General features: G+C 47.1%; 1 protein-coding gene across 2 annotated transcripts in view; it reads left to right on the plus strand.

Moving 5' to 3' along the window:
• LOC142817700 (suppressor of lurcher protein 1-like) overlaps positions 1–21,567 on the plus strand; it is a 222,409-nt gene that overhangs the window by 139,727 nt on the left and 61,115 nt on the right. For both annotated transcript variants that reach the window (XM_075895059.1, XM_075895058.1), the window contains one exon: positions 6,027–6,216. In XM_075895059.1, the coding sequence (XP_075751174.1) occupies positions 6,053–6,216 (164 nt within the window). In that variant the 5' untranslated portion in view covers positions 6,027–6,052. The remainder of the gene's footprint in view (positions 1–6,026; positions 6,217–21,567) is intronic.

Genomic DNA, 21,567 nt, shown 5'->3' on the forward strand with positions numbered 1-21,567 from the left:
GAGGGCACTGCAGTAGCCTGTGTTGTGGATGCTGAGCCTGTCAGCGTCACGCCACTTAAACCTGCCTCTACCAACGACCGTTCTATGAGTAAGCCTGGATTATCCTCTCCCTTCACAGCCCTTATCAGTGATGATTTAACAGCTATGCAGGCGCAGCAGTTGCTTGCGGTATTAACGAAACACGCCGATTCTTTCGACACCTGCTCCTCGACGTTATTGATATTATCAGAAGCAGGACTCATAGTTGGGCTAGTTGGTGATATATTATGGGCAGTAACAGCCCATAATGTATCTTTGTGTATCTTCTCTTCGTCCCGTGAGTTTGTGCGCTGTTACTGCCCATAACGTCATTATCAACTACATAGTAGGACGAGCGATGACGCACAGTAACCAGGGTTTCTGAACTATGAAGTTTTTCGGTCCTCACGCTATCTGAGCGCGTATTAACAATAATTAATGTCTTATGCTATGAAAACTTTCGTAAGACCATATTTCAGCCAATCACGATGCGGAACATATTGTTAGTGAAGCCAGCTGTCCAGTGAGAAAATGTGCTTACGAAAGAAAAGCTTCTGGATTCGTCACCTGGTTTCTCTTAGAAATTTTATTTGTATTTACTTAAACTTCAAGCTTAGCCTGAATACTATGAGCCAGCGGATTGTCACCCTATAAAATAGACGTCTTTCTTCTCTTTCCCCACTCTCAATTTATCCCGCTCTCATTGCTAATTCGTCAGAAATTTACAGAATATTATAGAAAAGGAAATGAAACATCGTTTATGAAAACGTGCCTTCAATACGCCCAATCAGCAACTTATATCGCTCCACAAGTGCCGCTCTCCTAAAAAAAACTGTCATTCGTTCTATCGCCAGCGCATGATTGAGAAATGGCGCAACAACTTGAGTGTCGTCACAAGTTCATTCGATCTCTATTCCACGAAACACTCACTAACTGGATTTTGTGCGAAACATCTTCACACCAACAAAAAGGTGGGTGCTCGCTGTATAGCCACCTCTCAAAGCACCAGAGAGGGCAATGCATGAAAGCAGGTTCATCCACGTGTTCCGAAAATCCTTTGACAGCGTAGACGTTCCGCTTCATAATTGAGCAGTCCTCTGCTGAGCACACGTACAGTCAACCACTTTGCGTGGGTCCTCATTGTGCAGCATAATGGCACATGAACGCGTCGCCTCCCAGTTAAGCATTAACGCTCGAGACAGACACCTCCGCTGCTTCACTTCTATCCTTGTATGCCTTATTGCAAGGATCGGCGGTGTGGGCGTAGGTACTGTCATTTTTCGGTTGCCTAGAGCCCGTCTTCCCAGAAGTGGATCGCTCACGTGTACGATTCTGAGGTGCCAGTCGTGGCTCTCGAGGGCGTGGGCTGGCTGGCCTCTGTCCACTGTTGTCTCGCCTCACTCAGCAACGGACGCTCGTCTAAACGTGGCTGGCGTCAATGAACATCACCTGGCGCCGACCTCCGCGTCCCTGACAATATTCCGCGCATCGAGTAAGTGCTGTGGTGACGCCAGCGCCGCCTGTCCCTGTTGCGAAACAAGTAATACGTAAGCGCGCAAACGGGGAGAGACAATGTACAGAAAGCGAGATGGGCAATACAGAGGAGCGGTCATTGTTGACTTCGCCTTGAGGGCTCGGGCCGATACCTCGCATGTATCTAATTGCGTGCAGCGCGAAAAGAGCTACGACATGTCCTGAGGCAGATGGTCCCACAATTGAAAGAAGTGTCAAACATCCTGAAGTGTCCGTGCTTCATCTACAATGCCCTTAATTCAAGCAGGAAGGCTCGAAAATTCCTGTTTAATGCACGGGTACACTTTTTCTGACGGCGTCCGCGCTTACACTTTTTCAAAAATGGGAAATCAATGGTGATAGCTTCTGTCATGACAAACGTTCGTTTGCTTTCTGCCGCAATTTCCTCTACTTAAGCTGATTCTGATAGTGCTGTTGAGAAATGTTCGTACAGAAAGTCGCTTAGCGTGAACAAGTCGGCCGCTGGCATTCATTCATGATCCGCACCGTATAATATAGGTCATGGATACTGGTATTAACGCAACTGTCCGCTCAATCAGCGTGGTGGGTTCGGAACAACTGATGCAATAACGAATTCGATGGAAAGTAATTAAGGGGAGATGGCATTGTGTTTCACACCGTGATTGTGTGGCGCATTGCTTATACCTCTAGGCTGTCGGATATTTGTCTCGACAAACACGCACTCACAATGTCGAGTGAGGCTTCATATTTGCCTACGACTATGAACCTAATGGTGTCGCTGCGTCGCGCGTCAACACTTAATCTCCGTGTGTTGATCTTACTAGACAATACGCAGCTGTACACGCTTTCACCGTGTGATTGGCTAACGCGAGCTCACACTGGCGCGGCGCTGCGCTCATTTCGTGGCGCGATGCAGGGACGAAGTGCTACTGGGCGCAAAAGGCGCGGGCATTATTTATCGCGTCCCCGATGCGCCCTCGTCACGGCTCATCGTGCTCGTGCTCGCCGTTCGGCCCCGTCATTGTCGTCGACGCCATCACTCTTTCAGAAGTGGATCCGCCGCGCTGGCGCCCGCCGCCGTCGTTTGCTCAAGCCCCAGCGGGACCACCGGAAAGGGAGTCCGAGTGATAAATTAATCGCGAGCGTGCGCCCCCAAAACTTTCGATTGCCGCTCGACGTTTCCCGCTGTTGGCGAAACGGTTGAAAAATACCCTCGTCGCCACTTCCGCCCTTACCTAAGGAATGGTCTTTATGCACGAAACCCTGGATCGCGCGGGAAACAAAAAAAGCATTGATCGGTGTTCTGACATGGAGTCGAATCCTCGTTGAGCCTCGTGCACGTGTTAGGACGTAGGCCTGAGCACGAATCTGTGTTGTTAGTTTCTCGCCATTGTTAATAGCCAGAAGTGAGACTTTGAAAGCATGCATTGCCTAAGCCGACTTCGTGCATCAAGCACTTCCATGGGACACGAAGCTGAAAAGCCTTATTCTCTTTATCCTTTTCATCTTGCGAATAGTGGCCGACGAAGACTTGCATTCAATTGAATCCTACGCCCGCTTTTTTTTAGTGCTTTCTGACTCTTTTTGTCTGGTTTACTTCAACGTGTCTGCTCTCGCGAAGGCTCTGTAAGAATAGACAAACCTGCGAAGAAGTTCGAAAAGAAGCCGCGCGAGGCACGTAAGGTGCAACGCCTAATTGTATTTCTTCCATCGGCGAAACCAACAAAACCAATTTATCGTACTCTGTCGATCTAAATCGCTGTGCGTGTGTGACTGTAGCAAACGTTGTTGAGAGACAATAGTGTCTGCAGATCGCTCCCGCAAGGTCCCCTCCTTTTGTGTTCTCAGAAGGTTAGCGCGCGCGGTCGTGGCGCCACCGAACGACTGGGTAAACACTCGGCAAACGAGGGTAGAAGCCATGCGGCTCGGTTGCCTCGTCCTTTTTAATGGCCTTCTTCAAAAGAATGTAGATGTTGTACCGCTGACTAGTCACGTGCAGTGTAGTAGAAGACGGAAACATCACGGTACGAATCCTCGCGAAAGAAGGACATGTTTCCTGACACGCGGTAAGCGCACTGGCTAATCTCTGTGGTACGACAGCGAGGGCTTTGATCCTGTCGCAAAGCTCGTTCAATCGCTGACTGCGTTGGGACAGCAGATCTCGATTAGACAGTGCCAACCGCATCCTCTACTTCGCTGCACCTGTCTACGTCGGCAGTGCGTAGCAGTGGCACACTGTTTGCTCTAACCCGTACAGGTGTCGACGCTTCGGTCTCGAATGGTCAGGCGTTGCAAGCTGTACAGGAATTATGCGACTCGTCATTGGACAGTTTGTCTTTGTATTGTACAACACGACGTTTCATTCAGAACAGGATTGTTTTGGTCAAGGTGCAATTCCACTGGTTGTTTCTGAACATCCAATTAGTCTAACGTTAATGTGCACTGAACTGCGCGTTAAGGTGATTTGAATTTGGGTGGGTCTACAGTGCGAGAATATTATCTTAGCACAAGCATCAATGGTAATGTGGGTAGGTAGATAGACGACTTTATTGATTCATGAAAGAATTGTGTGAGGAGGCGCAGGGGAGAGGGGGTGAAGGAAGCAGGACGATGATGACCTCTAGGGTCGCTATAGGTGGCCTCTCTGGGCCTAGCCCCCTGTACGGAGCTGCAGCTCCAGTTGCAAGCTGCAAAGAAAAATTTACACAAAAAAAACAGTACAAAACTAAAGAAACAGAAAAAGACACAGTATCTAGACTTCAAGATGAAGGTATTACTGATTTACTAGTAACAGTAGAACCGCTAGAGACCATAGTAAGACATATATTGAGGCCAGTCTAGAAACTGAGCGAGAATTGTGTAGCTTGTGAGGGGAGCTACTCGCGTATCTGCGTCTGCCTCCTCGACTAACGGCATAGAGATGAGAAACAAAAGTTGTTGATTTTCTTATATTATGCAGGAAATTGATTTGATGCATCTTAGGAGAATAAACGGACATCAGAGAAGTGCCTCCGCCATCTTCCTCAGCATGTTCTTCTCCAACACTGACTTTTTTGACACGTGTCAGAACTATTTCTTGCAGGTTAAGTTCTTTTCGACGAACTTCGCAATATCTGCTCGAATCTCATCATCTTGCGGAGAAATCACTATAGTCGCTAAAAAATATATTGGCTCAAGCGTATTCGGTCTTGAAGTAATATGGTGACGTATCCAACACAACCGCTGTGATTCATATCATGATGCAAATGCATTGTTTATTGTCAAGGCGTCATATTGGTGTGCTATAGTCTGCGTGCTTTTTCTGTGAGTGTCTTTAGTCGTAATAACCGCCGCAGGATGCCTGCGCTCACGTTTCCTCCACCCCCACCCCTCCCCCACGTCCCCGCGTCACTGTCGCTGAGAGACGTGTTTGTGTGGCGCAGAGGTAATCCGGGCATCGCTTGTTCTTTGATTGAATCGCGCCTAGACGCATGAATCGGATTTCCCGCAGGCGACGTCCCTCATGATACATCCATTGAAAGTTGAGCCGGCTCTCCTGGGTCTCCCATTGGCTGATGAGCGAGTACGCACTGCGTAGCCATGCTTCGCAACATGACCCCGTCTTCTGGTTCTTCGTTATTTTCCGAAGAGCCTGACACCGCCTCGCCTTCGCTCGACATACAATTGTGCTTTGTGTCGAGATGGTCTGGAGACGAAACAATGAGAAATCGCCACTCTGCTGATTATTCATAGCGACCCGAACGAAGCAGAAAAGAATGCGAATATGAATTCGGGAGCAGTCCTCGTGCATAATAAGGCGACGAGCTGTCGATGAATGCAGTCCAGGTCGAATGATCATGCCATATTTCAAATATTTCATATGCGCGAGCGTAGGCTAATGTGAATTTCGGTGCGTAAAAAGGAAGACCATGATTTCGACACCACGGCAAAGACACCCGATGATAGAGAGACAAAAGCTATACGTGCATAATAATGAAGTGACTTTATTAGTCAAAGCGTCTTTGTTTCTGCAAGCCGTGGTTGGCGTGCGCGATGCACTGCCGTGAAAGAATGAAAACCGAACTTTATAGTAAGTGTAAAAGTGATAAAAACACTTGAATATTCAGTCATGTTGTAGCCGTATATGAGGGAAATATTGAAATGTGTTTTCTGGGGCCACTTTTAACATGTTAGGAAGCAGATTTCTACTTTAACACTTCCCTCATTAGCGGCCGTTGCAGTAATCATTTTAGTGCTTCTAATGTTGGGATTACTGTGTTGAGTAATGTGTCATTTATGAAAAATAACCGAACAGAGGTGCTATCAGCTCAAGCCCAAGCATGGATAATTTTTTATCTTCTTGAGTCTCCGTCTTCTCGGGAACTATTCACTTGTTTGTGTAGATGCAGGAGAGCCTCCGTAATTTTCTCAAGGCACCCGTTTCATTCCTACATTTAAGTCATGAAGCGAAGCGAAGCTCTTGTACTTGCGTTTGTAATACACATCTTTTTTTTTCTTTTCTTCTCCTTGCGCAGGCAACGGTAGCTGTGACCAGGTGATCATGAGCAACAGCTCCAAGAACGGCACCATCACGAGCCCAAACTACCCGAACCCGTACCCGCCAAGCACGCGCTGCAACTACCACTTCCAGGGGGAAGGCAAGGAGCGCGTCCAGATCAAGTTCACCGACTTTGACCTTTACATGCCTCACGAGGGCATCAAGGAGTGAGTGAGAACTTTATTCTATCCTCTACTCGACAGATCCCGCAGATCGAAGTGTCGCTGCACTAAACGTTCATGGCTTCTTCCGATTCAAGTATCTTAAAGGCTTCGAGGTTTGCTGCCTTTTAAATGTGCTAATGCAGATTATGCTTGCTTTATCACGGTTTTTCGTCGGCCACTAAAGCAGTTTTTGCGTGATCTTCAACCAATAATAGCGTGAAAATGGCAAAAAATGGCGATATATCTCACACTGCGCCTGATTCACGTGTATGTGACTTCAACAAGGAAAGACAGAAATTACTGGACATTAGTGTGGTTGACTAGTACAGAAACTTGAGCGTGTTAGTACGCGGCTATAATAGATGAGGAGAAGAACATAACAAAAAAATAAAAATGACATCAAGCTGGGTTTCCTAAATGTGCGCCAGAAATCAAAGAGGCATATGTTTGCACTTGTGGTGTACTATTTGTGTACTTTTATATCCTCTAATTCTTACGAACCTGCTATGGCTACTATCAAGCATATCATAGCAACTTCTATTTATTACACCATCGAGACTACTATAAGCGGTTGGGACATAATATTTTTTTTTATTCTTTGACCGAACTCACATGCAGCACTATACACTAAATTTCAAAAGGCGCTTGCCCATTCTAGTTATCACTTTTATATCTTTCGTCACAAGGAGAAAAATGTCCGTTTCACTAAAAACGTCGCAAGCTTTCTACTTTCGTATACGCCCGCTTGTACAAGAAAAATGCTCGCGACACCAATCGCCATCATTTACATGTCGTTCGGCACGCACCGTTTTTTTTGGCATTATTTCATTATAAACTAGCTACAAAAAAAACGGCAGCAACGCGCGCTCGGGACCTGTCCACGAATGTCTACGTCACTCAGCAAGAACGCGACACGCTTCCCTCCCTCCTTCTTTCATGCGTACACGCCGAAACTATTTGTCACCGACATCCATTCCTCTTTCATTTAAATCACCGCACTCTCCTACCGCACACTGGTGACACAGAGGCGGCTGACGAAAAATTCAAAGCGATGTAGGGGACACAAGACCCGTCAGGGTGCTTTTTCATCGTCCCCGCTTTAAAAGAAAAGACGCCTGCCGCGAAGCGATGGCCGGACTTTGCTGTCGCATGTTTTCTGTTTCTTGAGAAGACGCAATTATTCATCCTCTAGCGCACTCATGTTAACACACTTGGCCGTTTTTCGTATCTTCTTCATTCGTGTAGTTTTCACGTGGGCCGTGTGTGGCGACTATCTTTTATCGCTCGCTCTTTCGATAACAAATTGAGGCCGGTTACTGTCGAAGGGCACTCCCTCTAGAGCTTGAAGTGGACGCCAGGAAGAGAAAGTAGAGCGAGAAAAAAAAAGGCCAGATATATTGCATCATTGAGCGACCCCATAGGCCCACCACGTCGCTCGCGTCGCATATAATCGAGCTGAAAGCCTTCGGGCTTTAAAGGATCTTCCGGTGTACCCGTTCCGAACGCAGGGCGTTCGGCTGCAGTATGGTTCTTCGGAAGCGTTCCCGATTTTTGGTCTTTTGTATTCTTTGACTCTCTTTCTTTTATCTAGACACTTTTTTCCTTCTCTGTCGTGACTGATCTCCAGAACGCTGTGCTCTCTGAGAGGATAGGTTAAAGTCAAGCTTTCAGGAGATTGTTTCAAACGACATTGATGAAGCAGCTTCGTTGCAGCGTTGTGGCGTATGCCGCTGATTGTGGCGCTCTCCGTTCGAGTTGAACAACGCGCTGGTTTCGGAGAGCCTTTAGCCGCCCACGGAGAAATGACGTTTTAGGGGCGAAGCTCCTTAAAGCGGTACCCGTTGGTCCCTCGTCGTAGAACGTAACATGTCTTACTCTTTGACCTGCAAGGTGGGGCCAGTGGGAGATTTCTCCTGTGCGTTGTTGAACAATGAAAAATTCGCAGCGTGCGCGTTAGCTAAAAGCCGAACTCACCTGTCTCTCATTCCCCAGTAGCAGCCAATGGCATGTACATTGAGCACTATCTGACAAAAAAGGGTTGCTACGTCATACTCGCTGGGTGTAACCTCCTTTGTTTTAGAACGATTTAGCGAGCGTTTGGCCGCATTGCCATGAATGCATTGAACTAGTATATACCATGAACTCGGGGTGGTTAAAGGTGGGAAGTAGACACGAAGCGCAAGCCGTAAGAAAGTGTGCGTGTACCACCTTTCGTTTCGGAAGTAGGCGCGTGACTGGAAAAGCTTGGAGGAGAAAGGAGACGTGTCTTTTTTTTTTCTTTTCCCCCTAACAAGACAGGAAAATGAAGTGGGTGGGCACAAGCGACGACGTCTTTAACGGATACTGTAAGCGAGCCGATGTGCGTCCTGTAAAGCGTGCACCTCTGTAATTATTATCGTTTAGCGGCAGAGTCAGCTTTACGAAAACTTGTGATTAAAAAAGTTTTGTGAACGGCACTTTTTGACACTTTGGAAGTGTACCTAAATATTTATTAAAATTACATAGCTGAAAATTGGCGTAACTTTCTCAACCCCCTCCCACCTGCGAACACCGTTATCTAAGAAGCAAGTATACTGAAAGTGCCCAAAAATGAGCCAAATGTAACTGCGCACTATGGCAGTCAAGGTCTGGTGTGAAAAGGCCACCCGCTAAGGTAGCTTAGCACGTAAGGTGTCGTGCTGCTAATCTCGAGGGTTCGGGTTCAATTCCAAGCCACAACGACCGCAATTTAGTGGGAGCGAACTGCGAAGAACAAACGTGCGCTTAGATTTAGGTGCACGCCCTACAAGAAATCCAGGTTGTCGAAAATCTCCTGATATCCCAACTACGGCATCTCTCATAATCATACGATGGTTTTGGGATATAAAGACGCAGCATTTATTGTTAGCTCAATACCCTCGCAAATCAGGTACCTAATTTGTGCCTTAACGTTGGCAAACGCTCTCTTGTTGCCTTTCTGGTGTATGCGGTCACAATGCTATACGGTAATATCCTGGAGGAGACGGTTTCTTAGAATTAATGGCATAGCAGACTGCTATTAATATGTACAGGTACAACTTATAAAGGTGCGGGGGCTGCGACAGCCGCAGTAGTCTGAATAAATTAAGCTGATTTATGGTACGTTAATAGTACAAAAAGCCGTACATAGAATACTGGTTGTTATCTTTCGGTTTAGTGTAGTCAAGAGTTAATTGCAGCAGAAGCCAAATCGAATAACAGCGCGTGGGACATGAAGCCAGAACACAGAGACATGCTTCGCTCTCGCTTCTTCTCTTTCATTTTGTTCCACGAGCACTTTTATTTAACTTAGACATGTAGCAGCTTGTCAAAGTCAATAGGTGTACGACAGGCAAAGAGGCGTAGATTCTTTCATAGCGACTTTCTTTATTTCTTTTTATCTTCAGTGCCGTTGGTCTTCAGGCATTCCGGTTTTCTGCGTTTTATTCATCCAGTTGAGCACTTGTTCTTTTATACATCATTTTGTATTTGACTTCCACTTTTTATGAAAAAGCTTGTTAAGCTATTTTGACTACCCTTTATCTTGTCATCGGTGCTCAGCGAAATCAAAGTCAATATTCACGCGTCGAGTTTTAAGCCGCATCAATCTAGCCTTAATTCGATACTCTGTCTACAAGACAAAGATGTGTTCTGCTTATTGGTTTGTTTTTTGTATAGTAACACCGAAGGGGTGTTTCTTATGGTTGTTTCACTTGATTGTATGTATCTTATATCAATCCTATGTACCTTATGCATTGATCACCTTGTGTTCGCAGCATTTTAATGTTGTGAAGGGTCAGTTTTACTTTTTAATAATTGATTAATATGTGGGGTTTAAGGTCCCAAAACCACTATATGATTGTGAGAGACACCGTAGTGGAGGGCTCCGGAAATTCGGACCGCCTGTGGTTCTTTAACGTGCACCCAAATTCGAGCACACTGGTCTACAACATTTTCGCCTCCATCGGAAATGCAGCCGGCGCAGCCAGTATTCAATCCCGCGACCTGCGGGTCAGCAGCCGGGTACCTTAGCCACTAGACCACTGTGTGTGGGGGGGGGGTGCTTTTATTTTTTTTATTGTGGTATGTATGTATGTATGTATGTATGTATGTATGTATGTATGTATGTATGTATGTATGTATGTATGTATGTATGTATGTATGTATGTATGTATGTATGTATGTATGTATGTATGTATGTATGTATGTATGTATGTATGTATGTATGTATGTATGTATGTATGTATGTATGCAAGTAGAAAACTTACACGTTCGCGCAGTACTTATGAACTGTTCCAACACGTGCGCTACTGTAAATGTGACGCGACAAATAAGCGTGTCACGTACAATTTCGGCGCGGCTTCCATGTCGTCCTGTTAACACACTCGCGTTCGCTTTACTTTTGGCTGACTCCGGCTCCGTTAAACGTTGCGAGGGCCTAGAGGTCGCGAACCTTGCCGACGTTATTACCCTTACGGCTGGAAATACCATCCGCAAGGACGCCGTCCTCTTCGGGCGAAGGCCTTGAAGTGGCGGCTGACCCAGGTTCCAGCCGCATCGATCGACCAGGTGAAACTGGGACACGGTGGCAGAGAGAAACTTGCGCTTCGCTTGTGCCGCGCCCGCTCGTTTCCTGTATAGCGACGACCAACGTGTGGCCGCTCGTTGCGGTGATGCGTGCAAATCAAGGCCAGCCTGCGCAAGCGTCGTCGCCCAGCTCTGTGCGTTATGTCCGAGTCGGCTGCGCTGTCAGACGATCAGAAGAAACCTCCAACTCCGCGCGTTCAAAGTGCGAGTGTCTGGTGAAGCTGTTCTTTTTTCCAGTTACGCCTGAAAGACGGCTTCGTACGAACCCCCTCGACCCCATTCGTTCTTGAGGCCAGAGATGCTGACCTACTTCTTGTTGTGTCTGGATCTGTTAACTAACATAGTCTGCTTAGGTCAAGTTTCTGTATTGAGTTTATGGTTTCTGCTGCACGCTCTGCATGCTGAACAGACAAACTGGACATAGGGGATAAGTTCTGATTGATTACCCGCCACGATGGTCTATAGTGATTATGGGACCGGACCGCTGACCCGGAGGTCGCGAAATCAAATACCCGGCCTCGGCGGCTGCATTTCCGACGAAAGTGAAAACGCTCGAGACCCACGTACATAAATTTATGTACACGAGAACTCCAGGTGGTTGAAATTCGTGGAGCGCTTCACCACGGCGTCCATCATAGTTATATCGTGGTTTGGGACGTAACCCCGGCGATATTATTTCTTGTGAATCCAAATTGATTGATTGATCGATCGATCGATTGATTGATTGATTGATTGATTGATTGATTGATTGATTGATTGATTGATTAATTGATTGATTGATTGATTGATTGATACCGCGACTTTGCATACTTATCTCGGTCTCCCGCAAACGCTTAGTGGATAAACCTGATTCTGTTTGCCATTGCAGAAAAAAGATCCACCGTGTTAGCTTCGTTACTAAGGCGTATGTGCGTGAGCTCTAGGACGCGTGTATTGTTCCCGGCAAAGGTGGCCGTACATCTGTGAGAGCGAAATGTAAGAACTCCATTGTGTTCGGCCGTGGTGCGCGTCAGAAAACCTTAGCGACGCATATTAACCCTGGGTTTTCCACAACGGCGTTCCTCATATTCGTATTGTAGCTCTCTAGCACGTAAATAAATTAAATTATTTGATCATGTACATGCAGCACTGCCAGTTGAACTTGTTTCGTTTAAAAGGTAAATACACTCAGAGGTGTCTCGCTCGCATTTTAGTAGCTGCGTGTCCATGAACCGGCATTTTTTTAGACTTCATTGAGTGAACTGTACAGTCACGGCTATGCCTGTGTGGAGCGCTCGAGCAGCCGGTTTTCACTCTGTGGGGCTATACCTTGAGGCAGTTTTGGGCTTTCAGGAAACAGTGTATCAAGAGCATGCGCGGCCTAGTTGTCAGGCTGACCACGTCAGAACCTGATACTGCCTCAATGTTTTGCCCCGCAGGGCGAAAACCTGCTGCTCGAGTGCTCTACACATATGTGGCCGCGACTGTACTTTTCAGCTGGCGCTGATATGACTGAATTCTATAAATGATGAATAGTAACCAGTCATGACTATTGCTTAAAGTGTTCGCCAATCGACGTGCGATTACATGAATGACCCACTACGCGCACTATTTACAAGCACCTTCTCTTGTATCGCGATAGCAAAACAGAAAGATAAAGAACTAGACAATATCTCAATGCACTACGCTGTCCCATCATGCGGACGCTCAGTGAATCAGCACCTTCTTGTAGACTACCGTGCGTGGTGCTGTTCAGACGAAAAAAAATTAACCTGTTCTTTATGTTATGTGGCCTCCTTTAGCTGTCTATCTCATTATTCCGACCACTATCTGTCTAAGCCACTAAGCCATCTCTGCTACAATAGTGAAATTAATACTCTCTCAGACTTCTTAAAGGCCGTCTCAATCGTGTACATCAGCCACGTCAGGAAGTGGTCGGCATTTTCGCGATATAAAAGTAGAACCCAGGACCAATCGCTAAACAATGGAATTCCAGGGCGTACTAACATTGCGTTGGGAGCCGCAAGTATGCGTCGTTGACTGCATTTAGCTCACGCGACACCTTGCCTTGAATCACGATTTATTAAAGTTATGTTTCCAAAATAGGTACCAGTATAATGTCGGTACCGAAATGACCTTTGTTGCAAAATTCTGGTTGATTACAAAGCATTCCTGATCTTTTAACGGTAACAGAACAAGCTCTGGCAGTCCTTGCTGGTCATCGCGTAGATTTGGCGACAAATTTTTATGAGCTTACTTGTTTATCGGCAAATGCGAACATGGTTTTCATTAAAGCACAATTATAATTTCTGTTCACAAAATTTAAAGACTACAAGGCATTAAGAAGTAAAGGTTATGAGCCCAAGCTTGGTGAGAATTTCGCTTTGTTGAAAATCAGTTTTATGTTTACGCTCTGATTTTTAACTCGTGGTGGCTCACGTCACACGCGAAATCTATTAGGCATAGCTCAATTGTCCAGTTAACTGTGGTTTGAGTCGATGTTGCCTTTTCGTGCTTTTCTGTAATGTTATGCTTAGCGCAGCTTCTATTGCCCTAAAGGAAAAACAATTGTAACGTTCGTTCATTATCGAGGCAGAACGCTGCGTCGATATGGACCATGTCTGGCGCCATGGACGAATCATAAATGATTCACAACGACACGATGCGAAAATCAGTATGCGATTCGCCAGCATGTGTTAGCAAACAAACGAGGTCGTTTCTTAATCGAATAACGAAATACGAGTAATCAACAAAGGGCCGGCTGATACGAATAACGTCACGTTGACATCCCTCCGCCGATAATCTACGGGAAATGCCGCCGGCGCGCTATCACCCAATCATGCTGCGCCGTTGGCACGCATCCTATAGCGTCCGCGCGTGTTTTAAGTCATCCCCGAAAACAAGCCGTTTCGAAGCCCGGTCACGTTCGCCGCTGGCAATTTCCTTTGAATCTCGAATGCGGCGCCAAAAAAAAAAAACTCGCTCCACGACTCCCCCGTGAGCGCGTGAATTATGACTAGCGGGGAGAAGCGATTTCTTTTTTTTTCGGACACAGCTGCAGCTTTCCTATGCACGTCTAGCAGCGCTCCCTAATCACGCGTCGGAGACGTGCTTACGGGGTTTTAAGGACGACGTGTGGACGACGCAGGGTTATTATCCTTTCATTACGGAAACAAGCTCCTCTGTGCGCAGCCCTTTTGACGGTTCTGTCTTAGAAACAAATTATTCACGACGCATAGTTGGTACTCGTTATGGCATGCAATTACAGCAGATAAGACACATGCAGCGCAGGGCGGCAATAATATTTAGTAGTATTCATGGTTCTTCTTTGAGTCATTTGTCTTAATGGCGGAAATTATACGGAACCGAAAAATCGAACCGACAATCAGGCCAAGGAAAACATTAGGGATTAGAATTGTTGTGTTTAACTGTATAGTAGTGATTATGAAATAAATTGAAATGCATCAATTAGTGATGACGTCGTCGCATGACAGCATCGATCATAGAGGCCGTGCAAAACCACGTCAACTGAAGAAAGTTCTCAAAGGTGGACGGGAGAGAATAGACAACATAAACTACGAAGAAAAAGAATATACCTTTTGCCTTCGTGTCGTCTTAGGTGAGAACGTAAGGACCCTATTGAGTGTTTTGACCACTTCCGGCGCTAACTTAAAACTATATATCCTACTTAAATCGCGGAAGAGTAGGTTCCCGACTATCACTGTACACTTTGTTGTTTGTTTTCAACACCACCGACGCTTGACGACACGTAGTAGGTGGTTCTGATTCCCCTTGCGTAGCCACCACTCCTAGAGTTGCCATATTTAACGCTGACCCCGTAAACCTTCACGTTACCGCCGGCTGAAAGAACTTCCGGCCGTTGTCCCCCTGGTCCCGGAATGCAACGCTTGTTCGTGAAATTCCGCTAGCGTTGAACGAGCCTGGCGTCGACCCGAGAAAATGTCACGGCACCAATAAGCGTTTATTCTGGACCCCGCGTATACCGCTGCAACGCCTAGAGACGCGTCCGGTGTAACGAGCACCTCACCAACATAAAGCTACCACATACCTCCGTACCAGCGCCCAATTCTCTGTTTATATAATTATTGCGTCGACTCCCGCAGTAAAAGTGTTCTCCTCTTACAAGGGGTAGGACACCAAGATTGCATGCGCCGATAAAGGCTGTTAGGCTGAGAGTTTGCCGAGCCGCCTCATCTGCTTATACCGTTCTTTCAGCCGCAAGAGCTCAGCGTTACGCCGTCGCCTGTGTCATTAGGGAGCTTTAGAATACCGTTTGCAAGCGTTGCGGGCGTTGCGGGCGTTGCGGGCGCCATATGAGTTTTAGTATAGCGTTTGCCCTGCTGCGAACCGGAACGCGCGATCGCAGCGACACCGTAGCTTGGAAACCAGCGCTTGCGGGCCCCATGCGGGCCGCCATCACCACACGCAATTTCGCATTTTTTTGCGTGCAGTCCGCGAACGTGAACGCCGACTCGTGTTACGACGCACGCGCAGTAACAGTGACCGCACCGCAAGGACTTGCGGTGCACTATTCTAAAACTCCCTATTCTTTGCGACGGAGGCATGCTGCGTCAGCGTGTTCTGCAGCACTATAGCGCGCAGCACTGTCGGTGCTATATACATGTATGCTCGCCTGCGCAAGAATGCGATAACTTTGCGGGGCGCAGCGTGCGCAGCACCCTTTTCATTTGTCTCATTCGTCGCCCAGTGGTCACGGGCACCGGTTTTTAAGTGCCTTCAAGTTACAATTAGCGACGTTTAGCCTTAACCATCTCATAAAATTTTAATTATCTGATTCCCAGCACGAAACATGCTAAAGATACCCCTCCGCCTCTCCGTTTCTTTAACTGAGATGGGATTACGATGTTTCTTAAGTAATTATCGTTCACAAAGCTTTTTGTTCGTCTGTTTGTTTCTTTGTTTGTTGTCATTAGCTGACCACTTCCGCTAATGTACTTTTTCGCGAACTATTCAAGCTTAGAAACACTTATGCGCGAATGATATCCCTGTAGGCTTTACGATGGCTGGAAAGCAAGTAATAACGCCGTCGCGGTAACTTTCCACTGCCCTTATGGTATATGTCACAATATACAAGATTACCAGACGTAAAATATAGCATTAGAACCACTACAATGAAACAAGGCTAGCAGAGCTCTTTTCTGCATAACAATAGTAACACTGCTACTGTCAACATAAAATGATGATTATGATGATGGCCTGTATGAATGGCTCACACCAACGTAGAAGGCAGTAGTTCCTATCTTTTTCACCTATGCGATTTTATTTGGCCAGGCTGCATTCTCGTCAGCAATAGAGTTGGTAAGTTAGTACCATCGCGTCGACTGTTAGCTCCTTTGAATAAGTTCTCTAGGTAGAACTGTTCTTTGAAAACATTGAACACCCCCTTAATATCAGACTTTCGTTTACAATAAAAACATGAGAGAAGAGTTCGTATAGCAGTTACTTTCAACCTGCCCTTTTTGCGTAAAGCTCATACGTGCTCGTAAAGGTGTCTATATCGGAGCAGTCGTCGCTTCCGTGCCGGCGGGAGGTGTCCCATCCACATCGTCGACGTCTCTAGAAGCTGCTTATAGGAACACTGACACGTCGCTTCCCTCCGGTGTCCTGGTTGTGCCGCATCGGCACTATCGCTCGCTGCACGGATTTGAGGGGAGAAAGAGTGAAGAAACCAAGCCGTAAAATGTTGACGCGGACGGAGGTCGCGGCACGTGCCGAGTCGCACCGCCTGGTTACGACAACTTGCAGCCCCGCTATTTCTCTCGCTTTTTCTTTATTTGTTGCTTTGTTGGTATCCCTTCGATTCCTGCGTCTGTATACGCCTCTCGACAGCTCGGCTCCATGAAAGTGGTGGATCGACATATCATACAGGGTGGCGTTAGAGCATCTTCTGATCGTCATCACCATGATCGCATGTTTGAATGTTGATAAGGCTTTTTGTTTAAAAAAAAGGAATGTGTGCTGGGCTGGATGCCTATCTGTTGGAGCCACGCGCTTCGCATTGCGTTTACGAGTGCTTCTGCGCAAAAAACTGAGAGTATGTTTCCGTGTTTGCGATGTCACGGGGCACTAATCGCGTTGTCGACCTCCGCGAAACCCTATTAGGCGCTTATATAGCTTCGTCAAAGCTGTTTGCAGAGCTTTGCCCGCGTTGTCTGCACGCAGTTTGGTGCTTTTGGGGGAAGGCGTAGCGCGGTGGGCGTCCTCAGCTGTTCCACCACAAGATGCCCGCATCTGGAGTGAACGGAGGTGCTGTAAACTAAGTGTCTTAAAAGGGACCGTAAAAATCTTGGGTGTGCGATGATTCTCACGGTTGAAACAAGCAACTTAAGGTTGTGTAATTTAATTCAAAACTACGCAAGTGCTGCTGCCATAATTAAGTGGCGTGAACATTACACATAGTTGTTGCTCGGGGACGTCAAAGAAAAGGGGTATATATGTGGGTGTGGGGTCTGTATGATGTGTATGGTTGAAGCAATGAGTTAGTTAGTTAGTTAGTTAGTTAGTTAGTTAGTTAGTTAGTAAGTTAGTTAGTTAGTTAGTTAGTTCGTTAGTTCGTTAGTTAGTTAGTTAGTTGGTTAGTTGGTTAGTTGGTTAGTTAGTTAGTTGGTTAGTTGGTTAGTTGGTTAGTTAGTTGGTTAGTTGGTTAGTTAGTTGGTTAGTTAGTTGGTTAGTTGGTTAGTTAGTTGGTTAGTTGGTTAGTTAGTTGGTTAGTTAGTTAGTTGGTTAGTTGGTTAGTTAGTTGGTTAGTTAGTTGGTTAGTTAGTTAGTTAGTTGGTTAGTTTGTTGGTTAGTTAGTTAGTTGGTTAGTTAGTTAGTTAGTTAGTTAGTTAGTTAGTTAGTTAGTTAGTTAGTTAGTTAGTTAGTTAGTTAGTTAGTTAGTTAGTTAGTTAGTTAGTTAGTTAGTTAGTTAGTTAGTTAGTTAGTTAGTTGGTTAGTTTGTTGGTTAGTTGGTTAGTTAGTTCAAGTATGCGTTTCGGCGCGCATTGAAAATAGCTTGCCAGATTATTTACTACACCACCAGATTTCACTGAAAAAAATGAATTGCGCTCCCGTCTTTTTCTGCAGACTCAGATGAGCAGCATCTCCTACTCAGTGATGCACTCCGATAAATTCATTTTTGCTATGACAGCTGCGAATACGATCGTGAACGAGGGCTTTCACTGGAGTTACAATGGTAATACACCTTCTGTATACAAAGTTATGATTTCTGTTTAAATATATTTGCTTGAACACACTAACGAAGACTAGTCGTGCTTCCTCGTAAACACAACTTCTATATACCGAGTCGGCCATGGTATTATCGTGCAGTGCCATTCGTGTTCCGGAGCGCGCGTAGATTTTCTCGGAACTTTGAATCGTTTCTCGTCGCAGGCAGGGGTAGGGGGGGGGGAGCAAACTACGCCTACAGTTTCGTGGCACCTTCAGATTATAATCGTTATTTTGCTTGCGCGCTCTATCGGAAGCCGTAAAGATCGACTAGAACGCTTTTTTCTTCCGACAGGCTCGTTTCCTCGTGTAAAACACTCACAAACAAATCAGCTTACCTCTACGCGAGCATGTTCACTGCAATAGCGCTCATGTGCGTAGCGTACAAGCCATCAAGTATCTGAAGTGTGCCTCGTAAGGACTAGGTTTTTTTTTTTGTTATATACCGCTTGCTCTAAGTTTATCTCAGAGCTTGCGACACGGATTCGATGCAAGAGCGCGAGCGCATTGGCAAGCAAGGTGCAAACATAAAGGGAACAAAACAGAGAAGCACCAATCGTGGGAACACGGCGCGATGCGTGCAGCCCTCACTTCCGATCGACGGGGGTTCTAAGAAGTGAACACCGATGCGGCGAGGAGAACGTTCCCGAAAACGAGCGAGTCTTGTTTCTTTTTTTTTCTTGTTTTCTTCGCCCTTCTATCTTGCGAGGAACAGTGGTGGTACGTGCGAGAGACGTATAGCTACGAGGAAGCGAAAAGAAAAAGAGACACAAATAAAAGTGAGGCAGAAACGGTGGCTGCAGCCGATTTGCATGAAGGCAGCCAAAACGGGCACCGAGCCACGGAGCTCTCCTCTCGGTCCGTCTGCCGCTTTTGGGGAACGAGGCTGCCGCGCATGCTGCCACACACTCGGATTCCGCAGAGAGAAGCGGCACCGTTTCAAAGCACGCTGATGGCTGAGCGATTGGGTCGCCCTCGCCACCATCTCTCTCCTCCGAACACAAACAAAACGCCGCACCGCGCGCTAGCGTACGGTGCCCCACTAACGCACGCATTGAAGCCACGCACGCAATCCCAAACAGCGAGCATTCGTCCTGCTGGGAGGAAGAAATCCCGCGGTTCCGGTTGGCTGCGGTGTGTGCCGTTTACTCTCCACCTCGCGTGGCCTGTGGCAGCTGCACCGGCCCCGTCGTGCAACGACCAGTTGCGACGCTTTGGAAAGCGATGGCCAAAAATCGATCCGGATGACGCGGTGGCGGGGGGGGGGGGGGGGGGTCCGTTTCAGATTCCTCGGATTTCTAAAGCCGCCGCACTTCGAGTCCGTTGGCTCAAGTGTCGCACAACGCGGCACGCGCTGCACCTATTTGTTAAAACGGAACACCGCGCCCGCCTCCCAAATGCTTTCTTTCTGCGCGGCCGTGGCTCCGTATGGCAGTCAGTTATGTGCAGCAGCTTGCGTTAATAGGCGAGCGTTTCAAGGAGCACACGCCCCCCGATCGCGTAAAGTGCTTCGACGTCGCCGATTAACTGAAAAAAAATCCACAGCGCTCTTATAGTAGAAGGCAGTGATAATGAACGAGACGTTGGCGTTCATTTAAATATTGGCACACGTTAGTATTTCTTTCAGCATCTGCTTCTGTATCCCTCCATTTCTTGAGCCAATTCACTCCGTCACTCGCCAGCTTCGAATTCAGCTACGTCGAGTGCTGACTCAGCTTTTCAGTAGTCACCGTCGCAAATGAGTCACGTTTACGAAACGTTGTGTGCGAAGAAAACTCGTTGCTCCGACCGCCCTCCGATCTCCTTATTTGTAGCACGAAGTTAGCGCAAGACGACGTGAACGAAGAATGCGCTCATTAGCCATATAACTCGCCGGGACACCGCGCCGCACGTCCGGCTGCGCTGGGCGCAATTTCGGCGCAGTCGCCGCACAGAATTAACCAGGCCCTCGCTGGCGACAGACGCTTTCTTTCCTGTTCTTAGAAAGCCTAGGCCATGCAGTCGTACTCACTCAACGTTGCCACATTTCGGCCCGGGCGAAAAGAGGGAGCAAATAAGATGTAAAAGAGGAACCACTGGGGCAGTGTGCGTAGATGAAACGAATCTGCATGCAAACACTCTTTTCCACCTAAAGTGGCGACAATGGAGGCGCGAGTTTGCCGCTACGCCGGCGCGTCCCGTTTTCGGCTGGGTTGACCGGCGGAGGACTCCGGGGGATCGGGTTTTCGGAGAGCGCATTAGGCGGCCCACGCGCCATCCGAGAAGGGGCCCATTCGGCCTGCCTTAGTTGCTTTCAGTGTGCGCCCGGAGGTATTCTGCATGCATTAGCGGGGCGGCCGCCGCGCCGGAAAGGACGTCAAGGAGAGCGCTAACTTTCGACTCCGCGAAGCGCGTCAGCTTGTTGCGAAACTGCGAGGCGATTTCTCTGACCCCCTCCTCCGCCTGACTTGTCCCGTTTCACAAACACACAATCTCTCTCCCACTCTCTGTTACTCTCGTTGCAACTGAGAAAGCCAATCTGATTTGTGTACCAAACGGAACTCGTCTCGGGGAACTCTCGGCGTCTAATTAATACCTCTGGCCCGTCCCCAGCCCCGAAAATTGCCTAGGTGGAGTCGCGATTAAACGAGAGGGTGCGGGGCGGTGGAGAAAAACCGGGGATTCAGCCACCCTCCGGCCAATTTTCGAGATTAACGTGCTGAGCCCGCCCGGGCGTTACGATATTTCGGGATCTGTTCAAAGTCGAGTCGATGCCCAATACGCTTTGTCGGAGGTTCTCCCTGAATTTCGCGCACCGCCTGGTGTATCCAACCGACTCCGACGAAAGTTTAGAAGATGTCGAAGGCATGTCATCCCGTTGGGATAACCTTGCTCGAACTACTATCGGTGATTGTTCTCTTTTTTTTTCTTTTTAGCGAGCCCTCGCTCGCTCTTTCAACCTCGAAAGTAAGTTTTAATGTGAGTGTGCATTTTACGATTGGCTGCTTTGGTTCTGCCGATTCGTTTCTTTTTTCCTGCTAAAAAATCCGCGTTCCTGAAGTTCCGATTCGGAGATAAGTACACTCTCCCGGATGACGTCAGCTTACGCGTTGCCGCAATAAATTAGCCCCACCGATTTTTCAAAGCTGTCATTTCATTTCCCTTTTTACCTGCCTGTTTCTTTTTGCTAATTGCGTTTTCCGTGAGAGAGCTGCACTAGGAAAAGCATCAACAAGTACGCTGTTGTTTACACTGACACTCTTGCTTTTCTGTTAGGTACTTGTGTTGATGGTGAAGCCAACTTCAAAAGAAGTGAAAAACCAATATTGATTTATTGGTTCACTTGTCACGAGCGTCTGGGCAACGTTGTTTTCGAAAACTGGGTGGCGTATGACGTAAGCAGCGATGTGTGCTGAAATTTTTATTGTGTTTTGTTTAGAAAACTGTTAGCGTTAACTTATACTGATCAACAACCACAAGAAACGAGATGACAAGAATACTAAAGGCAAATTTACATGTGAATTTTTTATGCCACAAATTACCAGGGCCATGGGCAGGCTTTAA

Source organism: Rhipicephalus microplus, chromosome 5 (assembly GCF_043290135.1).
Source record: "Rhipicephalus microplus isolate Deutch F79 chromosome 5, USDA_Rmic, whole genome shotgun sequence".
NCBI lineage: Eukaryota > Metazoa > Arthropoda > Arachnida > Ixodida > Ixodidae > Rhipicephalus > Rhipicephalus microplus.